The following is a 23,163-nucleotide window of genomic DNA, read 5'->3' on the forward strand; positions in this document are numbered from 1 at the left end:
ATATTTCAGTATCACATGTATCGCTTGGCGAGCACAAGCCGGCTGGCAGGCAGCCTGCAGTCTGTGAGCGCGTGTACGCGGTCGCTGCGCTCGTAGGCAGGCTCTGCATTCAGGGCGTGCAGGGCCGTTAGGGCCTCCGACCGGGAGAGGGGGAACTCTTGCGTGTCCGACACTTTGGAGAGCCACCGGGCTTCTGTGCATCTGTCAATTAGTTATACAGGGTGCAAACAATTGTTTGTTTGTTTGTTTATACTCTTAAGGCTAGGTGCACACGACCGGCTACTATTCGATTCGATATAAAACCGTATGCGAAAGGCCATTCCGTGCGAGGTCCATTCGCTTTTTCTCATATGCGGTATAAAATATGTCTCGAATACGAGATTTTCCCGCATAGGTGCCATGTGAGCGATTTTCAGTTGCCATTCAAATTTTGTTGTCACTACGATATTCGATAAAATCTCGTGTACGGTATACGGGAAAAATTGCGCCGTGTGAACCTAGCCTTATTGTACAAAAAGGCAATACAAAAATGTTACACAAAATAAGTGCTAAACACAAAGGAGGACTTATCCGCAGGGATCTCCTTTTGCTTGTATCGAGCAGGGGTCAAACCAGCTAAAAATTAAAAAAAACAGTTCTCATTCTGAGAGAAGGCCTGAACCCAACTGTCGTATATAGGCTGGAATAATAATGATGATAGTTTCTTAAAAATATTAATTAAAAAAAAAAATTAGAAATTGAATTGAATAGAGTAGAATTTAATAAACAAAACGTGAAATCTATCATTAATCTTACTTTATTATTGATTTTAATACGAAGATCACTTAGGCTGCGTTCAGCTAGCTACATATTAGTAATCTGTGGTTCAGACACGGCGGGAATCGCGCGGTTTTGAGCGCACCGTCTCTTTTCGTCTGCTTGAGAAAGAGACGGTGTACTAAAACCACGCGATTCCCGTCGTGTCTGAACGCAGCCTTAGACATGAAATAAAATTTTAATTTATCAAAAAAAAAAAACGCCGTCGCTATCGAGTTCGGTCACTATAAACTCATGGTGGATACTGATGATGGTTGACTTACGCTGGACAGGGGTCCGCAGGCACCAGCAGATGAACGGGCGGCGCCATGAAGCAAGGGTCCCGGTGGTCCGTGTGAACCGTGTACTTTTTAAGTCGAGAAGTACTCTTTTCTTTCTTTTGTACGCAGCGCTCCTGCGAATGTACATAAATAAATATGTTCATCTATCTTTTTAGGGTTCCGTACCCAAAGGGTAAAAACGGAAATCTTATTAGGTACTAAGACTTCGTTGTGCGTCCGTCCGTCTGTCACCAGGCTGTATCTCATGAGTCGTGATAGCTAGACAATTGAAATTTTCACAGATTATGTATAACTGTGGCCGCTTTAACAACAAATATTAAAAACAGAATAAAATAAATATTTAAGGGGCTCCCGTACAACAAACGTGATTTTTTTGCTGATTTTTGCTCGATATTAATAACGGCAACAGGTAGACGCTGGAGATATTCATATATTCATATTTGAATATTTCAAGCGTCTATGGAATATTTAGTATTATATTTTAAAAATAAATAATTAAATTTAAATAAAATGAATATTTAAGGGGGGGATACAACAAACGTGTTTTTTTTGCTAATGTCTACAATGTAATGTGAAATTTTGCTAATGTGTATAATGGTACGGAACCCTTCGTGCGCGAGTCTGACTCGCACTTGGCCCATTTTTACGGTAACTTTGTATAAGTTTTTTACAGGCTTCTTTGCAGTCTTTAAGGGCCAGTACAGACTGCATTCCAACTGAAACGTAACCGGTACTGCCGGCTGCATTTTTCGTTGCAGTTAGATTGCAGTCGGCACAACTGCACTCTGACTGCAATTAAAATGTATGGGCAGTCGGCAGTTGTCAGTGACGTTGCAGCTGGAATGCAGTCCGTACTAGACTTTACCCGTGGCTTTCCACATGTAAATAATACAAATAAATAATAAATATCATGGGACTCTTGTCACCAATTGATCTAGTCCCAAACTAAGTAAAGCTTGTACTACGGATAGCATATTACAGATCCAGTGCGAAAAATCCCGTGATAAACCCCCAGGATAGCTCTCTCCATAGCTAAGCATATCTGAGCAAATTGGTGTCAAGTGTCACATGATATTTATTTATTTATTTATGGATCATAAATAGGATCCGACTTCATAAAGTAAAGAACTAACATAGTAATAGACGATTTCAACCAATTCCTTGACCCTGTCGTTGATGAGGCAAAGCGTGAGTCCCAACTGCTGGAGTGAGGGCTGCTTCTCTCCCAGCAGGTTCTGGAACGGCTCCAGGGAAAGGTTCAGCATTCTGGAAAATAATTAACGAGAAAAAGTGGTGGCCTAGTGGTTTGACCTGTGTCCTCTCATCTCGTGGGTTCAAACCCCGGCTCGCACTGAGTTTTTAGAAACTCATGTGCAAATTACATTTGAAATTTAAAACTTAGCGGTGAAAGAAAACATCGTGAGGAAACATGCACACACCAGCGAAGTAATTCAGTGGTGTGTGTGAAGTTCCCAATCCGCACTGGGCCCGTATAGGAACTACGGCCCGCGCACTCTCATTCTGAGAGGAGGCATGTGCCCAGCAGTGGGACGTATATAGGGGGAGGGGAAAGTCTTGTAAAACGTTACGATGCGCTACAGGGTCGGGAGGGTTAGAACAAAGTGTTTTTTTATAATAATTTCATACTATAATGTCCTCAAAATTGGGAGATTCGCATTATCAGCTGTTGATCTTGGCTTATTAAATGCTCTCATGCTAACTTGCCAGCGCCTGTGCTGAAAATTACAACTTAATTTGGAAAACGGCTAAAGAAAAGTTAAAAGACTTCATTCGGGTGTTACGTAACACACGGTACGGTCACAGAATAAGTAATAGTACAACGGCAAAAGTAGTAGTATATATGTACTCTGTGACAACGGATACAGAAAAACGTTACGGCTCGTTACATGGGGGGATGGAGGGTCGAAAATCTACGCCCCCCAAAGACGAACCTATAAGGGCTTTTCGTAAGACTAGAACCCTAAGTATCATTTGACATGAACCAGTGCACAGTGGGGTATTTGACCAAAAAAGTCGCTCAAAATTATTTTTGACTTTAATCAGTTTTCTTTTCATTTTAATAGAACTAACAACGATAAAACATTGTTTTGGAGACAACTTTACAAAACTTAAGCGGGAGAAACTAAAAAAAAAAACCTTTATTATTTATAAATCAGCTTGTTTATTGTTATTAGTGAGTTTTGTTTGACAAAACAACCATCATTAATTCCACCGCTCTTCATCTGATTCCTCAACACACTCAACCATGTCCTCTTCCTCCTGGTTATCTACTTCATACGGCATTAACATATCTCTTGTTTCAAGTTTAAAAGGTTTTGATTTTTTTGGATTTTTGGGCCTAATGCTGCTCATAAATGGGTCAGATGATAATAATAATCTGTTTATAACGTCCATATTGCAATCAACTCGACTAAATTTTCTAGAGAATTGATCTCTAAACTGCCGAAAATGTCTGTTTCTAGCCTCTGCAGCTTCTTCTGACAGGCTTCCTATAGGTAGAATTGCATGTTGGATTACGATTGGCCCGTGTACTAATATTTTGTGCACTGTGGGTGACATAGGATGCCACGGATACAGCTGAATGTAGAGCTTTGCTGTCTCCTGGCAATACGTAGTAAATTCATCTACATTGATTTTGTACCCGCTTGATATTACCTCCAAAATAGTTGCAAAACGGTCAATTAAAGTTTTGTCTATTCCGGTAATATTTGCGGATGTTTCTGCATTATTAAAAAACCTTCTACTTGTGTTTCCATCATTACTGTTTCCGTAATTTACTGTAGGTACGTCCACTATTAGACCAAGCTCAGTTTTGAATCCATCTTGGATTTGTGCTTTTCTCTCTTTAACAATATCTTTCTCAGCTTGAGATCTCACTTGCCATTTTTTTATAGTATTTTTATATGAAATGTGTAGTAAAGTTTCAAAAAATCTGATTCGGGCATGTAAAATTGATAATCCAAACTTTACATTTTCTGGATCTGTTGCAGTTTTCTCCATTTTTTCCAAATCGTTAAATTGCTTGGAAGTTGCTTTACATATATAGCATCGCATGGTAGATAACGTATTGGTTGCGGCATTGCACACTTTGCCGTCTACCATGGTAAACAACAATTTATGGTATACTTTCACCTCGCAAGTCCGGAGTGTTATCCTGCTGGCCGTCAAATGTTTTATTTGCTCATTATGATAACTGATTTCTTCATTTATTACGTCCTTACTTTCATGTATAAACCTGATTCGCATTGGCCGGCAGTAGCGGGGGGAAGAGGGCGTTGGATTGTTCCAAATAATTTTATTATTGCTTTTACAAATCAACCGCAAAGGTACCAGTGAAGACTGGAAAATGTTTGCATCCGAGTCAGTGTTGTTAGCAAACTTTTGTTTATATTGCGCCTGCTGTGAACCATCACATCCCCATTTGTAAGTAAGTTCGAGGTTCGCCATTTCTTCTGTAGTAAGTTTTTTTAACACTTCTTCAAGGTATAAAATTAACCGTTGAGCAGTGTGATCCAATAAAGCCTGTAATGTGATTTCCGCACAGGTTTCAGTAACACGGTAAGCACCAACGTCTGGGTAGCATGCTTGTTTTTCTTTCTTAAGTATAGAATAGCAAGGGTATAGTTTTTTTGAGCTTTCTCTTATTATTTCGTACTGTTTACGTGTCAGCGATGCTTCTACGAACATGGACAACGCTTCTGTTGGCGTTAATTGTGTATTTCTTTTTTCAGGGGTGTGGCTTTTCCGAAATGCCTGTCGGTATTTATAACCACGTGTTGGAGATGACATAACATCTTTTACCACATGTGCTGCATCGACATTTCCTTTTTCACGAAGGGCCATTTGGCCAGCGTAAATTAAAGATTCTGCCTCATTTTCACTGCGTAGATGGGTTGTCTTACGACGTTTACTACATTCTGCTAACTCTTCAAAAACTTTATCCTCCTGATGGTAAGATGGGATACCTCAAGTGCCAGTGATTTCACCGGCTGTCTTACTCTCCACGCCGAAACACAACAGTGCAAGCACTGCTGCTTCACGGCAGGATTAGCGAGCAAGATGGTGGTAGCAATCCGGGCGGACCTTGCACAAGGTCCTACCACCTTTCCGTGTCACGCGGTGCCTAGATTCATATCTAGTTAGTAAAGCTATTCATAACTAATTATTGTATGAGGCGCCATCTGCTGGTGACTGACGGCACTAATGACTACGATGGTAATGACTGGGCCCTTAATTACTGTTATTGATGTGTACAGGCCTATAAAAAGGATGAGCGCAACTGGAACTTTGTCGCTGTAAACGTCCTTTTATGCCAAGTTCATACAGGATGGAATCGGTACCAAAATGCCGATATTACCTAACGCCTCACTTAGTACTTAGGACCTATTGTCTAATGCAGTCGGAATCGTCACGTTTTCACCACTTCTAATCGCTCGTGTACATGTGTTATTTTAATTTAGTTTTCTCTATTCTCCTTTTTTTAACCCCCGACGCAAAAAGAAGGGTGTAAATAGACCTCGTTATCTCAGGGCAGTGACGTCATAATAGGGAACATGGGGGCAATGAGGGCTATCGTTTTTTGTCTCACTAGATGGCGCACTGTTGCGTGAGGTTTTTAAGTATGGATTTCAAAGTCTGTTATTACGGGCGTGAAAACAAAGTTTAGATTAAAATCATATTTAGTACATCTTAAAACCGTACCATAAAAATATCGAGCATGCCACAGTGTTGCATAATCCCCGTTTTGTTCGATAAAAAGGGAGGACAAAGGTTTCTGAAAGACAAAACTGTCTCAAAACACAGACATTCGTTGCCCCGGAACGCATATTTGCCATAATTAATTTCAGATATTGCAAAATATTCACAAAATTATTCTAATTATAAATAAACCAGCGTAGCTCACCCAAAAACTATGAGATTTGACATTTCGGAGACCTCACGCTACACTAGCGCCTCTAGCGGCGAATTCATACGCGATAGCCCTCATTGGCACAGTTTGATATTTATTGCCAGTAAAGTAATTGCTATTTAAAAAAATGACAGTTACCAACTACAATATTTATGTATTCACTACCTCTTGAGAAGATTCAGTTGAATGGCATAGATATACTGAGCTGGAAAAAATCTGGCCCTCAAATGTATGCAGTAATAGGTAATTCTCTATGTTCCAATATCCAATTCTGTATGTTCTGTGTGGGCCAAATTTTGTGCCACTCAGTGTTATTGGATGCATGTGCGGACTGTAAGGCTCCAAAATTAAGATTTTAAGATGATAGTATTCGAACAGGTATTATGTATATCATTTATTTTTATACTGTTAGTTCTGTGCAGGGGAAATATTTGGTCTTGTGATATAGACAAGCGTTTGTTTGTTTTGTTTTGTCTTTTTTTTAATGCAGAAGCGACATCTTTAATTTGTTTAAAATAGGTAAATCAATTTTACCTTTCGGGTTCGGGTTATTTTTTAAATTACCGCATATCCCTACTAACTAACTTTATAAATGCTGTTTGTTATCAAATTCCGAATTGCACCAAAGGTATTTCGTGTTTTGAAAAGGGTTCAGTACATTTTCAAGCATTATCCAAACTACCAAGGTTGACTGATAGTAAAAGTATCTAAAATTTTGTCAATTGTGTTTTGTTTCTTTTCTTTTGTACAATAAAGAGTTTACATACATAACATACTACTAAAAAGCTTAATTTTTTTTAATGCCACTTCCTGTTTTTAGCAAGACGTATTTTGCCAATGTAGATGTCTTGACATTACACACATGAGGAGAATGTTCGGTTTGTGACATTTTGATCTTGGAGAAGGGACAGATTTATTTTGTTTAGTCCAATTGGTCCCATACTCCCCTATTATGACACTTGTGACACTTGTGTGTGTCTAGTTATAAATTTGACCGCTATGTGCGTCTGTCTTTCTGTCTGTCTGTGGTACCGTAGCTCTTAAACAGGTGGACTGATTTGATTGCGTTTTTTTATTTGAATGCAGGCTTTCTAGCGATGGTTCTTAGACATGTTTCATCAAGATCGGTTCAGCCGTTTTTGAGATAATAAACTTCGAAGTGACAAAGGGGCGTTTTCCAACTTTTTGTTGGTGAGGTTAGTTTATTCTTTCGGTTCTTGCCCTAAAGGATAAAGGAATTTGATTTATACATTAAGAGCACTCCAATATTTGATTTTGCAGTTCATAGTGTCGGTTTCACTGTTATTGTTTTATTTATTTTTGTAAAATGTATGCAGCCCCGAGTTTTTGAGAATGTATGTGCGAAATTAGATACATTTGAAAATTACCACAATCTTGACGCTGAAAAACATCGTAAAGAAACCTCGAAGCAATTCAAAGATGTGTATAAAGTTCCCAATCCGCACTCTGTCTACGTTTGTACAGCTCCAGCCCTCTCAATCTGAGATGAGGCCTGTGCTCTGCTCAGCAGTAAAACATGCATAAAATTGTACAGGAGATGGGGATATTGTTTGATATATCACTATAATCACTACATGTGGTAGAGCCTCACTGTAACCGCTTGCTGGCTGCAGTACGAATAGGCCGGCTCGACCGGGTTAGTACCACACTCCCACAGAATACCGGCGTGAAATAGTAGTTTTGCTACTGTGTTTCGTACGGTGAGTGGGAGATCCGGAGGCCCAACTCCCCTCCCCCTTCCCCCCTCTCCCTCTCTCCTTTAGTCCGGCAACGCACCCGCAGTCCTAATAATGCTGTAGATCACTTACCATAAGGGGACCCGCATGCTCGTTTCCCAGCTATTTAATAAAAAAAACGTTGAAGAGGGAACTAAAACAGTCGATATTGAGTTACTCGAAGTACCTACTATTTATAGCGTACAGTTATGCTCAATATTGATCGCCGAGGATTTCATTTATAATAGATTAAGTTTACAATGATGGTAATTGATCGGAGGCGCACTTAGCCGACTGTACAGTCGCGCGCTAAATTGTAAACTAATGACATAAACAATTAAACGCACGCTTACGCTTGTATTAAAGTTTAAATTTAATTTTGCTAAAAAGAGTATTTCAATAATTCTATTTTAAAATTAATGTCACCGAGGGTTTTATAATTAATCACTACTACGATTCTTTATTATTAAAAGGGGGGTAAAAGGAGGGAGGGGATTTGGGCCTTAAAATTACAGCCACTGTGGTCACGAAAAAACTTTTTATTTTATGTGTTTTATACGCAACTAACTGTGGTTTTAATTTATTTATTAATATTAGCACATACATTTAACAATATATTTACAGTACGCCAAAGTGTAAAACAGTTAAGATTGGTTTTTGGAATCTTTTTGTATTTTTTGTTTCAATTCCAAAATTTTTGTTACTTTTACGGTCATCCCGTAAAACCTATATCGAAAATACAAACTGAAATATAGATGCACAGAAAAACCAGAAAAATAAGACCAGCGCTGGTAATCGAACCCAGGTACAACGATACAGACACGAATACAGCGGTGGTGTGGCGGTATAGCACACGGCACGGAATGCCGAGGACCTGGGTTCGATTCCCAGCGCTGGTCTTATTTTTCTGGTTTTTCTGTACATCTATATTTCAGTTTGTATTTTCGATGTAAAACAGTTTGTTGGCGTCGCGCTCTGATGCTTAAATTCTTGTACAAAGTGATGCTTACTAACTACATACTTACATAACTAAACATAAACAAATGTTAATTGGTATCCTGGGGGAACTATGCAACTTTTCGGGATAAAACTACCCTATGTTCTTTCTAGAGTGTCAAACCATCTCCACACCAAATTTAATATCAATCGATTCAACGATTTAGGGGTGAAAAGTTAAAAGACAGAGTTACTTCAAGAATCTATATTAAAATTAATAAGAATGAAGAATTATAAAAGAAAAACAGAAAACATGGCAAAAAAAACACTGTTCCATAATTTATTAAACCAGGCGTAACTTTGCGGAGGTCCAAAACAATGGGCTAATAGTTATTTGTGTCACAAGGGAGCAAAATGGTGTATTTAGGGCGAGGGCGTACCTACATTGAATCCAGAATGTAGCGAAGGATTCTACAACAGAATCCTGAGCGTAGCGAGGGATTCTTAAGTAGAATCCTGAGCATAATGAGGGATTCAAGTGTTAACGCCCAAGATGAAAATAATTTTGATCCCGAGTGGCTCATACAACTTTTCACACCGAGCATTAAGTAACTTGAAAAAAAAAATCTAAATATTATTAAAGAACAACCAGCATAGAAAATGGTGTGGCTTTACAATTATCAACTTCAAAAAATGGCATTTGCAATAAAACACTTAGAAAAGTTGCACTTTGCTCCCTCTCGTCAGGGAGGAAAAGTTACTTTTCTGAAGGAGAGGTGTGAAAAAACAATTACTTTGCTCACCTGTCACCTTGTGATAGTATGTTGCTATGCAACTATAATACGTGTTCATGCAGCTCTTCCACACAGTAAGAACACACACAAGTCACACTAAGTACTAAGCTTATCACTTTTCCGATTATAATTTTCTCTAAAACGGTAAGTATTTTGTAACCGATTGTACTGTATTCAGGTAGCTACGATGGCTTCAGATTGAAATCAAAGCGACTGTTAATTTAGGCTGTACTTAAATAAACAAGGTGTGTAATTTAACTTTATTTATTGATTAGTTTCTTGATCAATTACTTAGGTACTTATTTTAAGATTAATCACGTAGTTGCCGTATATTATGTACATACAGTCGAGTTCATAAACGTGTGAGCAAAATTTTTGGAGTCTGTTTGTAAGTATTTTTTATTTCAACTTCAAATTTTGTTACTTTTACGGTCATCTCGTAAAATCCATATCGAAAATACAAACTGAAACATAGATGCACAGAAAAACCAGAAAAAGAGATCAGCGCTGGGAATCGAACCCAGGTCCTCAGCATTCCGTGCTGCGTGCTATACCGCTACACCACCACTGGACAGGAGTACAGACTCGAATTTCTCCTATGCACCACATATCTCGGCTTGTTTGTATCTTACTTAGTCACTTAAGCAGCGACACTAGCGACGTCTATGCTGTAGCCTTCATCGAGAAACTTTCAGCACTCCATTGGAACTAACCGCTCACCCGGACAAGAGATGTCGTTACTAAGCAATCAAATTAAGATTGGTTTTTGGAGTTTTCTATTGTTAACGGCCTAGAAGCGTGTTCAGATATTTTTGATCAATTTTTGCTCACAAGTTTATGAACTCGACCGTACAATACAATGACTCTTTATTTCTACACCAGAAATACTAAGCGACATACCTTAAGCACATGACGGTAAGTTGTTTGAATCATAACGAGTACTAAGTTCAGTTAGCACGTACTTATAGTTCACGCCGAAAAATTACTGTGTCGCAAAATATCGTTACTCATCTTGTCCACATCGCATAATGCTCGAGTCACAAAATGACTAGATCGCTAGTAATCCATCGGTTATGAAAAAAAATTGCTTCTAGTGTTTGAACGACCGCTGCCGCGGTAAGATTACTTCGCTCGCTTGGCTCGCGTGCTGTTTCGCTCGTTGTTATACCTAACGGAGCTATGCTATGTCATATTGCGTTGTAATCATACTAATATGTGGTCAGCTATTTCGGTTTTTTGCGACGAAGCATATTTTGTTTTAATTAATTAATGATGAGAAATCTGATATTATTATTTTTTTAATTGGGAAGGTTAATTCCTATAGATAAAAAAAAGTTTCAAGCGTTTATGTGTCCAGCTAGACGCTCAATAATATTTGCGCAAATTCCAATTTGCACAAGCAAGCATGTGCGTTAAGACCGCAAAACGGTATACCGCACAAACGGCTTTTGGGCACCATGCAGTTTTTGCGCCAATAAGGGTTTACTCAGAGGCGAAATATCGCTAGATGGCGTTAGTATCGTGAGGTACGTTTGACGTTTGCTCGTGATTGGTTAAATTTTTGCACAAGGCCGTTTGCGCAAGTCGCAACCAGTGATACCAACTCTGTGGAACTTTTAGCGGGGAAATTTTGGTTTTACTGGCTAGTGGAATTTTTAGTGGTTTATCTTTGCAACAAACTCTTTATTGTAGGTACTAAATTAGTAAATAACCAAAATTGACAAACAAATAAAATCAAAACTATTCAGTGGCTGGAGCATCAAAATAATATTTAGTGGTTTTGGTTTCTTCAGCTACCTAGTGGTAAGGTACAAATACAAATTCAACCACTGGCACGATTTTCACATTTACAATAACAATAACAAACAAATAACAATAACAATATTTTTTATTCAAAGCAATAAAGACATTACATGAGATAACTTGAATGTTTACGTTACAAGACCATATTTTCTTATGTGTAGGCATCAGTCAGAACTAGGGAAGCTGATTCTTCCAAAGATTATGTCTTTAGAATTATTTAGATTATTGTTTTTATATTGGGTACCTATTGATATCTATCCCGTCTGGTATATATTGGAGGTTTTCTGGTGGTTTACGATACCACAATTAGTGGATTCGTAAAAAAAATTAGCAACATTAGTCGCAACGTATAGTTGGGCCTAATAAAATTTACACCCATTCCCACACTATTACTAACTTACTTATTAACTTACTTAAAAATATCATGAATCTTGTCCATAGTGCCGTCGACGAGCTGGTCCTTCTCCCTCTTTCTGCTTCTCAGCAGCTCGTTCCTCGTCCTCAGGTCTTCCAGCTCCTCAGCTAACGTCTGCAGCTTCTGCTGCCGTTTGACTTCCTGGGACTCATTCTGGTCTTTTCGATCAGCTGGAGATATATTACTTTGTTACAGCGATAACGGCTCGAAGGGGGTGGCCCTGAATTCAGACTTAAGGACGCTACCCTGAAGGGCTAAGGGGACGAGCCTCCTATGGGGATAAGACGCTTAAGGTGCGGTCACATGCAAGTCGCTCGACGCTCGTTTCCAGTCATAAATCTGGTCACATGAACCTATTTTGAATATTCCGCGACTAAAAAAAGCAGCGTCAAGTCGGCGCGTCGAGCAGCAGCGTCGAAATAGCTACTTGCAGAAATGATCTTGGTCTTGGAAGCTGATTTCTTAAGCTCCTTCAGTGGCAGTCATGGCAGTTGTACAAATAAAAGAAATTGGAGTGAATGAAGATAAAACATTGTTTTTTCCGAAATTGAAGAGGTTTTTTTCCAGCGATAAAGCTCAACATTTTCAAATTTACCCCAGACTATATAGTAAGCAGATTTATCGCTGGAAACGAGCGTCAAGCGACTAGCATGTGGCTGCACCTCTAAGCTGCTTGTCAGGTAGAGGAAAGCGGCGCGGTGACCGAAATCAAAACCCACCAATAGTACTGTATAAGTAACATCTTCGCTCCCTTTCAGTTGACAGGGAGTTCCTAATTAGTTTCAAAATGTCGCAGAGATAGGAAGACCACCTGGGAAACGGGGCAGGGAAACGAAGAAAACAGTTCGCAACTCCACTCCGCATTACTTTCTCGCTTCTATTAATTGGGAAACAAACAAAGCAAGCTTAGGTAATAAAGCTTATAAAATTAACTTATTTTGTGTACAGTCGAGTTTATAAAGTTGTGAGCAAAAATTTGATAAAAAATATTCTGAACACGACTCTACTGTTAACGGCGTAGAAGCGTGTTCAGATATTTTTGATTAAATTTTTGCTCACAAGTTTATGGACTCGACTGTACATAGGGTTTGATGCGTCCTATTGGAAACTGTAGCTACCGATTTCTTGGCGGATGCGGTTAACCTGCCGCGTCAGGACCTCGTTCTCGACACAGTACTCCATCATCAACTTGTACATGGAGAAGTTCTCTTGTTCCACCTTCTGGAACGCGTGTATTATCCTGTCTGGGTTCAGCTCCTTGGTGTAATCCTGGATGACATAAGTTAATAAGCCGTAAAGCCACATTTTTACCGAAACAATCCCTGTAGAAAACTGAGGATGTACTATGTACCCACAGTAAATAGCAAAAGTAAAAATCTAATAATATCTTAGTGATATCTAACTATTCAAACTCGGTGTTTGGTTGACAATAAAGGCGTGAAGAGAGCCTAATCAATGAAGATTTCTGTGAAAGACTAGTGAATTTATTTATAAACAAACAAATAATATATACAATAATTAATAGAAATAAATAAAAAATAACTAAAACTAACTTACTCTAATGCTAAAAATCTATATTTACAAATATCACCCAAGTCGCTGCTATTGGGCAGGGTGCCCATAAGGCTGGCTGCGTTTCCTCGTTGTATGGCAATGCCAATACGTTGACCGAGGAAAGAGCCAGCCCTATGGTCACCAGTGAAACGGGCAAGCTTCTTTTTTTTTAATTTAAATAGTTTTTTTGCTTCGGGACCCCACGGACCAAACGTCTCAACAGCAAAGGCCACAAATATGAAATTGTTTGCCAGATTCTCATATTTACGGCATTTTGCTGTTTCGGCCGTTGCAGCCGCCGCACCAGCCTTCAATGATGTCTTAGCCGTAAATAAAAACCACAATGTATAGTCGGCTAATTTGATTCGAGTTTGATTTCTCATTTTGGTGTATTATATTTTGATGTGTCATTTCCTTAACAAAGTGTGGAGGAAAGAGGTGAAAACTGTGCGCGTTGGCGGCGACCTTGTCCACATGGAAACAGACAGAAGGTCACTAGAAACTATTTTCGCGTTAACGGTTCACATGAGCAAAATCATGGACAAATCCTAGTCATTTTCAATTTTTATAAAATACACTTTTACCGTCGACATAATACCGGGTGTGGCCTGTAACATGAGCAAATAATTAAAACATAGATCGTACTGGTCAAACTGAACAACATTAGTTCAGCGACTTATAAAAACAATATATACAGCGCCACAGCCTTGCCGTGGCATTATGCTGAGTGGGGACCTATTTAGCGTCATGTATGTCTTGTATTTGTTCTATGTTCTTTTCTATATTATAATTATATATTTTTCTCATTACACTTCTAGAGTTTAGTCGAAGAAGCAATGTAAAGCAAAATGTTTGATATTTGTAGCGTGACAGTGACGTCAGTTCGGTTCTAGGATGACGTACATTGAATTTACGATTAAGTTTGTCAGAAAAAAAACGAAAGTTATGTTTTGATTTTAACTAAGTGGGACCATGATGATCCAATTACCGATTATATAGCCTATAGCCTATAGAGCCTCTCTTTTTAATATTATCCCCTGTTCTGGGCCACACACTGTATAATATACCTAACGAACTTCTACATTTCCACTTACGTGTATGTCATGCAGTATATTGATATGATAGTCCAAGTCCTTCTGCCACTTCTCCTCCAAAGCCCTTTTCCTCTCCTCCTCACGCCGCTCCTGCCTCCGGTTGACCCTCATCACCCCCTTCTTGGCCAAGAAGTTGTACATCTTCATCTCGTGATCAAAAGCTTTCTGGAGGTCCCGCATTTCCTGTTAAAAAATATTGTACCTAATCAATATTGTTATGATCAATTTGCAAGGAAGGCCAGTAGGTCGATATTTAGGTACCTACCTCGTTGCATTAAAATTTATCATCTGCCCTAAAATAGAATTTACTGAATTTAGCCTTTCATCGTCATCATTATCCCAACCTATATACGTGCCACTGCTGGGCGCAGGCCTCCGCTCAGAATGAGAGGGCTAGGGCCGTAGTTCCCACGCGGGCCCAGTGCAGATTGGGAACTTCACACACACCATTGAATTACTTCGCAGGTTTGTGCAGTTGCCTCACGATGTTTTCCTTCACGATAAAGCTCGTGGTAAATTTCAAATGTAATTTCGCACATGGATTTCGAAAAACTCAGAGGTGCGAGAGGGGGTTTGAGTTTGAACCCATGATCCTCTGCTTGAGAGGCCACAGGACAAACCAATAGACCACCACGTCTCTCAATTTAGCCTTTACAAAGATTATAATCAATTAAACATACTTTAACGGTAAACCGGCGGTTATTGCAAGTGGCGAGTTGTCGTTCATTGTTCAGCAGTGGACGTCTTCTGGCTGATGATGATGATGAATAATAAACCTGCCTGATTACTCCATCATGAGATCCTGGATACTCCAGTTCTGACACGCGCCGGTGCGCATTAGAAACTTCACACACTAACGAATTTCTTTATTCACCCTAAAATCGTAGTAAACTACTGAATTCTGAAAAACTCAGAAGTGCGAGCATGGGCCCAAACGCACGCTCTTCTGCTTGAAAGACCATATAGGTCAAACCACTAGAGGCCAACACGGCGGCACAGTCGAAGAAATTAAATCATAACCCAGGGTGCCAGGGAACCTTTGTGCTACTAGTTTAATTTTGCAGGTGGTAGGACCTTGTGCAAGGTCCGCCCGGATTGCTACCACCATCTTGCTCGCTAATCCTGCCGTGAAGCAGCAGTGCTTGCAGTGTTGTGTTTCCGCGTGGAGAGTAAGACAGCCGGTGAAATTACTGGCACGTGAGGTATCCATCTTAGGCCTCTAGGTTGGCAACGCGTCTGCAATACCCCTGGTGTTGCAGATGTTTATGGGCGGTGGTGATCTCTTACCATCAGGAGACCCACTTGCTCGTTTTCCATCCAGTGGTATAAAAAAAAACTAATGTCATGTTGACATCTCATACTTTTGCAAGGAAATCATAATGAAATTGATTATTAAAAGGTTCCAGCCTGGGTCATGATTCAATTTGTTCGACTGTACCTACTATAAAGGATCGGGTAGAGCGAACTTTATTTTGGTTTCCGAACGCAACCTGTGCCTTCTCGCTCGCTCGGCATCTCTCTCTCTCTCGGCTAGCAACTCCGAACGGTCGCACGCGCGCGCGTTTCGCGAGCCGTAATTTTGTGTATTATTCTTGTGAACCCAAATACTAACTGAGCAAACGTTAATTATATAATGTGAAAATAAGAAGACGTTTCCTTTTGTCCTCCATCGACAATCGTTAAAATCAAGACATTTACAACTCTCCAACACTTGTCCACGTTTACCTGCAATATTGTAACAGGCATTAAAGTGAAATGTCAAAGCTATAAATTAACTACCGTACATTGTCGTTTTATTTATTAACCAGGAATCTAGGTCTTTCGAGCAATTAATCTCAATATTGTCGCGTCGTAAAACATATTGTATATTTATTTACAGATCATAAAGATGCGCTCGTAAAATTGGATTTGAAATGTCGCTTGCCGTGTTTCGAACAATGTCTTGGATAAGCAGAGCAGTGGTGGCGTAAAGGGGAGCGGAGTGGGCGATACGCCCCGGGTGCCAAGCACCAAGGGTGGCAAGGACAACTCGCTACATCCAAAGAAGGCACACAAAATCTCCCTCTTTAAAGCCATTCAATCTTAAACCTTAAACAGTAGTAACAGAGTCCAGCACTTGCAGCATTAAAATGCTACCTTTTCAGTCACAAATGTTTGCTTTGCTTCCATTCAACCAAAACAGTAGCAACAGAGTCCAAAACTGCACTTGCTTTACAATGCGACGACGGAAAAAAGCAGTATGGATCAGATACTTCTGATCCATACGACCTTCATCCGTTATAATTTTTTGCTCTATCCGCCATTCAAACTTAAACCCTAAAGAGCAACAGAGTCCAAACCTGCACTTGCAACATCTGATCCATCCGACCCTTTTCCGTCATGGACTTGAGCTTGGTACACCACTCGTCGCGCTGGTCGTACGCGACGGTCGAAGACTCGAACAAGTCGGTCAGGAACTTCTTGCCTGTCTTGAGAGCTGTCATCATCTTGGACCAGTCCTTATTGAAAATTGCTCTGTGGAATTATAAAGTAATAATAATTACTAGCAATACATTAGGTACAATACATTGTAACACAACAGTCTTGTTGTCTTACAGTGTGGAGGTGGAGGAACTGCATGAACACGCATATCTTGCATAAACTTAGCTATCATAAGGTCGCGTGTGAGCAAAGAAATTATTTTAGTATATTACGTATTGTGATAAAATAACTCTTTACTAAGCACCACATAGTACCATAATATGCTCTGAATAAAAAAATAAACATTAGGTACACCAAACCAATCAACTCATGACATTACACTGTCTGTATGATATAAAAGCTAGTCGCGAGATTTTATTGTGTTTTCTTTTTCTAAGTCGCTACACTATTGACAAAGTGGTCGTGGTTGTCGATTGAGGATCAGCAGGGAACCTTCATGACGACTATCTTGGGTAAACAGTGTGATGATTTACGAGTACCCTTGCCTTCCACACCACAGCAGGGCTACTGAGAAACTCGAAACTCGAAGTTCGTATCGTACCGTCCCTCTCGCTCTCTTATTAAATAGTTAAAGTGTCAGAGGGACCACACGACACAAACTGCTGAGCTGGAATCCGTAGTTCGTAGTTGGCAGACAGTGCTGTTGCCCATTCGCACATCAGATTCCTTAGTCGCCTTTTTTTATTCGACTGGATGGCAAACGAGCAAGTGGGTCTCCTGATGGTAAAAGATCACCACCGCCCATAGACATCTGCAACACCAGGGGAAATGCAGATGCGTTGCCAACCTAGAGGCCAAGATGGGATACCTCAAGTGCCAGTAATTTCACCGGCTGTCTTACTCTCCACGCCGAAATACAACAGAGCAGGCACTGCTGCTTCGCGGCAGGATTAGCGAGCAAGATGGTGGTAGCAATCCGGGCGGACCTTGCACAATGTGCGTCTCGCTGTTTTACTACACCCTGGGGAAGAATTGGGTTCGTCCAATTCTGAAACCTAGCTAGCAAACTGCACGTTGGCTGCGATTATACTGTATGGTCGTCGGCAGTTACGTTTTAGAACTGGCCCTTTGTTTGTGGAGTCGATGAAAAGAGATACGAATGGATATACATCACCTGTCTTGAAGCATGTGCTCGATTTGTTCCCGGATGCGTTTATTCTCGCACTGGACAGCGTTAAAGCGTAAGTTGGCGGCCTCCAGTTTGTTCTCAGTGGCAACTAGTCGTCTCTCGCTTGCTAGACGCCTCTCTTTTATCTGTACACCAATATGGAGGGTAGATAGATAGATAGATAAAAACGTTTATTTGGTACTGCAAACATACACAATCAAAATAGAAGAACAATCAGGGTAGAAGTTAAGGACTTTCTCATACAGGTAGGAGAACTGTTAAAAGCTATGGGACACAGCATTTTAGATGTTAAAAGGTCGGATCGACTCCGAAACACAGTAGCTTCGCACATTTAAGGTGGTGGAGCTAATTGTAGTTCTTAAAGGAGGGACTGATTTCAAGGTTACTTAGCTGGGCCAATTTTTATTTTCTTGTCGATATCTTTCTTTTCTCAGATTCCAATGCAATTTGGTGAATTGGTAAAGTTGCTTATTCTGACTATAGTAAGCTCAATTTCACACAATCCTACAGAATTTTTTACCTCCATTAAGTTACAGAAAATGTATGGAAATTTCGTAACTAAATTGAAAATTTAGTATAAAATGAGGAACTCAAAATGAAAAAAAAACGATAACTAAATAAAAATTGTTTGATAAAATTCATTTCAACCGTTTTTAAGATATTGAAGTTTGAAATGAGAATGTCAGTGGTTTTTCAACTGTTGTAAATTGGTTAGGTTTTTCCATATTCTTAAGTCCTATTTAAATTCTGTGCATTACATAGCCCATTTACTTAAGTTTACGCGTAGCACCTATCTAAGGAACAGTGTTGCCAGGTCACTGACCGCTCCTCTGCTGGCCACGGCCCGGTTCTTCAGCTCCTGTAAGTCCCGATGGTCCCGCTGCAGCAGCCCGTCCAACTGCGCCATCATCGTTGAACCCCCTGTGTAAACCAAGTGGCTTTGTAGCTGTAGCCTTCGCAGTTTTGTTGAATTAGCTAATATGTTTTATGGCTGAAGCTTTGAGATAAATCCAAAAACTTAATAGACGTGTGTGAAGTTCCCAGTCGGCACTGGCCAACTACAGTGCCCAATAATGGGATGTGTAAAGGCCAGAGACGATAAATTACCGACAATTTTTTTTTACATCTAGCTGAGTTCGATCCGGTGCGCGTAAGTAAGCAGTTACCGTCAATGCATAAAAAATACAAAGCAAGCTATCGTGGGGGACTGAATGTTGCGCAGGGCCGTGGCGCGACTGTCACATATGTACAGAAATTAACGGTTAGCGCTACGCTTCGTGCCGCAGGCTGGACTTACCTTCACACTGCTGCTCGGTCTTCATCCGGAGTAACAAGGTTCTACGCAGCTCCGCTTTCATTCGCTTGTCATTCTTCTTGTGCGCGCCCGATCGTGCAATCTATCAAGAGTTGGAAAGCCATATTAATCCCTCATAGTACTGTAGTCACTGTGATACTGGGGTTGCTATGATACTGGGATCGTTGTGATACTGGGGTAATTGTGACACTGGTGTAGTGCTGAGGTCAGAGTGTCTAATTAATGAGGCAAGAGTTGATAAGCCACATTTGCCGAATTTCTGAGGCTATCTAGTGGGACCACGATACCAAGCCATTGTGATAGTGATGTTAGTGGTGTCTAACAAATAAGTCATGTGTATTCAGCCAGAAAGAGTTAGCAAGGAACATTAATCTCTAATATACTCGAACTAAGTAGGGTCATTTTGATGTTGAAATCTTTGAGGCTGGGGCAGGGTGATACAGCAAACTGAGGTCACCGTGATTCTGTGATCATAGCGTGATAGCGTTTCTGGTAGGGGTCATTTAAGTATTACGTTGAGCAGAATTTGAGTAATTTTTAACTGCCCTCCCCTTTGTCAGCAAAAATAAGCAAAAAAAACAATGATTATCTTTTTTAGTTGTTCGGGTTTGTTATTGTTATAGTGTTTAAGACTAGAAAAACAAAAAAAATACGAACCATTAAGTATTTTTACATACATTTCATTTTCTTTTCTTTGATAAGCGTTCTAATTCATATAGCCATAAAAAAATGTTGCTGACGTAATGTAAAGATTAAATTGAGAGAGTGAAGATTAAAAGAGAGAGTAAAAAAGTGGATGTCGTCAGTGGTCGTCTTACGGCTGATGATAATGATGACCAACGGTGGTCAGAATGCACGGATTCAACGCGTAGCACTAACATCCACCCATAAGTTCTCTAATCTAGTCGTGATCACTGCGGCAAAATATCGGCAGTTCATTAAGGTTACATCTCATTAGACCCACCCGGCACCCGACCAGCACCGCCTCGACTTTCGGCGTCCACTCGTTCTCGACGGGTGGTCCACGGGTGACGCCGCGTTGACAACGAGTGGACCTCGCGTGGTCCACGAATTTCCTAGTAGTCACTATGGCGGCGAGCAGCGGGCTGTCACCGAGTGATCCACGCTACGGAGTTGATGTAGTGAGCGCATGCCCACACAAATCCATATGAAGAATACTAACCGCTCGAGGCGAGGCGGTGCTGGTCGGGTGCCGGGTGGCTGTAATGAGCTGTCACCTTAAAAGTAGAACATGGTCTACGTCCCGTAACAAATATATCCAAAGAAGATACCTTCAAATCTGTGTTCAGGTTGATATACTCTTTCTTCAGGGTCTTCAGCAGCAGGTCCTGGCGACGGAACTGCGGGTGCACCCCCATCGTGCGGTTCAGCCGATCCATCTGGATCACCCGGAACTGGCAGACAGACATAGGTACAGTTGGCATTGTAGCCAGGTGAAGCGATGATATAGGTAGTGCCACGAGAGTTGAAATGAATAGTTACACACAGCTACATGAAGAACTGATCGCATTAGGCCGAGGCCGCGCTAGGTGTGTTTTTAACCGCGTGACTTTTTTATACAAGTAAACTTAAAATCGCCAGTGCGGCCGCTTGCATAAGTTTACTTGATTCACAAAGTCACGCGTTAAAACTGTGGCGGTTTAGCCGTAGTACGCCCTCGGCCTAAAAAGGAGAATGAATGAAATGAAAGAGTAAATGTCAATATCTCGCTATCATTACATGACATAAATATCATGGGACTCCTGCGCTGCGGTGTGGAAGCCAAGGGAAGACCACTACACTATTTTCCCAAGAAAGTCGTCATGAAGGTTCACTGCTGATCCTCAAGCAACAACCAAAATTGTGAAGAGTGTAGCTACTTAGAAAACACGCATACACAAAAACGCACGTACACATATCATGTTTCTTTAAAATGTGTATTTAATTCAATGAAAAAACCGTATAACACAAGTCTTAAATCTTGTTTAGCTCGACATGGTTCGGGCTAATTCGTACTCCTTTTTCCCGAAGCTGCTTCTTTTGTGATTTTGCTCCGGAAAGAAGGGCTACGTTTTAGCCGGATACATGTCCAGCTAAACTCGATTTAAGACTTGAGTTGTCCGGTTTTTTCATTAAATATGAGTGTATAATTTATAATTACTGGCCTTCTGTTTCCAGCATTTAACAAAAGACGTTTAATCCTTAGTTCGTCCCCAGGGAGCGCTACGTCAAAAATTAAAGTTTAATTATTCACTTTAAAGTTTTAAGATACTTTAAACTCTTAAACATTTTTTCTAACACATTTATAATTACAAGAAACCTCAAGTTACGGGATCAAGGAAGTTGGAAGCGCTTGAGTGTGCGTGACAAAAATTTACGTAGAACTTGGGATTGTTTCCGGGAAAGCGCATTTTTTTAAAATCTTACTGTTTATTATATTAATACTACGCTTTACGCACGGCTTCGCATGGGCGCGTATCTGAATATCGAAAATTGAAATATCGATAGTTAAAATATCGAACCTAACCTAACCTACGCTACTCTCGATATTTTGACCGTCGACTTTTTAACTTTAGATATGTTAATTTTCGATATTCAGATACGTGGTGGTCTAGTGGTTTGACCAGTGGCGTAGCTAGGTAACCTAGGGCCCTGGGGCAAACAAAAAAATGGGGCCCACTGCTATCAAAACTGGTAAGGTTTTTTGAAGTAAAATCATTATAATTATATACAAATACTTTAAAAATGCTAAGCAACTTTATCATCAGCTATAAAGCAGAATTTCGAGGCCCCGGGCACTGCCCCGCCTAGCCCCTTGGTAGCTACGCCACTGGGTTTGACCTATCGCCTCTCAAGCAGAGGGTCGTGGGTTCAAACCCCGGCTCGCACCTCTGAGTTTTTCGAAATTCATGGGCGGAATTACATTTGAAATTTACCACGAGCTATGCGGTGAAGGAAAACATCGTGAGGAAACCTGCACAAACCTGCGAAGCAATTCAATGGTGCGTGTGGAGTTCCCAATCCGCACTGGGCCCGCGTGGGAACTATGGCCCAAGCACTCTTGTTCTGAGAGGAGGCCTGTGCCCAGCAGTGGGACGTATATAGGCTGGGATGAAAAAAAAAACGCTCGAGTGATGACCCTAAATCCATAGGTCCGGCAGTTCAATTCTGGGACTTTACGAAATTCCCATGGGAATCCCCAAAAATTACATCGTGGATTTCACAATTTCACATGTATACATTCCACTTAGGGAGTTACAGTGACAAATTAAAACGTTTGTTTTGGTTCTTACAGTGGAGGTGGAGGAACTGCATGAACACGCATATCTTGCATAAACTTAAATAGCTGTTATAAAGTCGCGGGTGCCCAAAGAAATTCCTTTAGTTTATTTGTAAACACCCGCGGCTTCGCACGCGTAAATCATTAGACACAGCAGTTGAACTGAAACACCGAGATATTACAAAATTTCAACGGGAATATCGAGATGAACAGTCGCGTATGTATCTATTTGTTCCAGATTTCTTAGAAATCCGTCCAGCCATTCTAGCGTGAAGAAGTAACAAACAAAAATTCCCGTGGGAATTTCCGAAAATTACACAGTGTTTTCATTAACGTTGCATTTAAAAGAATCGTGGCAAATTTCATGACTCTAAGCCCAGCGGTTGTTATTTCGAGATAGAATAGTAGGAATAGTCAGTAGGATTTATGTGTATGTCTCAATGTCTCATGATATACCTGTCGTTGTAGCCTGAAGTGTTCATCTTCTTTTTTCCTCATTATCTCTAGATCATTGCCCTGGCTCTCAGTCTGGGTGTCCATGTTGATAAAGTAAAACGACCAAAATATTCTACAAAATAAATTTCACTGACAGTGTTGCC

At 40.4% G+C, this 23,163-nt stretch overlaps 1 protein-coding gene across 1 annotated transcript; it reads right to left on the reverse strand.

The window, feature by feature from the left end:
* On the reverse strand, nt 1-23,163 carry LOC141442265 (coiled-coil domain-containing protein 63-like). The gene is made up of 12 exons (XM_074107202.1): nt 23,021-23,163; nt 20,577-20,699; nt 19,267-19,366; nt 18,793-18,890; nt 17,955-18,094; nt 16,699-16,873; nt 14,360-14,542; nt 12,830-12,980; nt 11,710-11,881; nt 2,231-2,363; nt 1,080-1,210; nt 1-201 (listed from the first exon to the last, which is right to left on the reverse strand). The coding sequence occupies exons 1-12, from the start codon at nt 23,102-23,104 to the stop codon at nt 12-14; spliced, it is 1,680 nt and encodes a 559-aa protein (XP_073963303.1). The 5' UTR covers nt 23,105-23,163; the 3' UTR covers nt 1-11.

This window comes from Choristoneura fumiferana, chromosome 25, assembly GCF_025370935.1.
Source record: "Choristoneura fumiferana chromosome 25, NRCan_CFum_1, whole genome shotgun sequence".
Lineage (NCBI taxonomy): Eukaryota > Metazoa > Arthropoda > Insecta > Lepidoptera > Tortricidae > Choristoneura > Choristoneura fumiferana.

Excerpts from the sequence above, each read along its gene's own strand:
- LOC141442265 (XM_074107202.1), bottom strand. The coding sequence starts at position 23,104 with ATGGACACCCAGACTGAGAGCCAGGGCAATGATCTAGAGATAATGAGG. Across the intron at positions 19,367-20,576 it reads ACCTGAACACAGATTTGAAG|ATTGCACGATCGGGCGCGCA; the intron begins GTATCTTCTTTG and ends AACTCTTGATAG. Across the intron at positions 11,882-12,829 it reads CCGCATCCGCCAAGAAATCG|CTGATCGAAAAGACCAGAAT; the intron begins GTAGCTACAGTT and ends ATATATCTCCAG.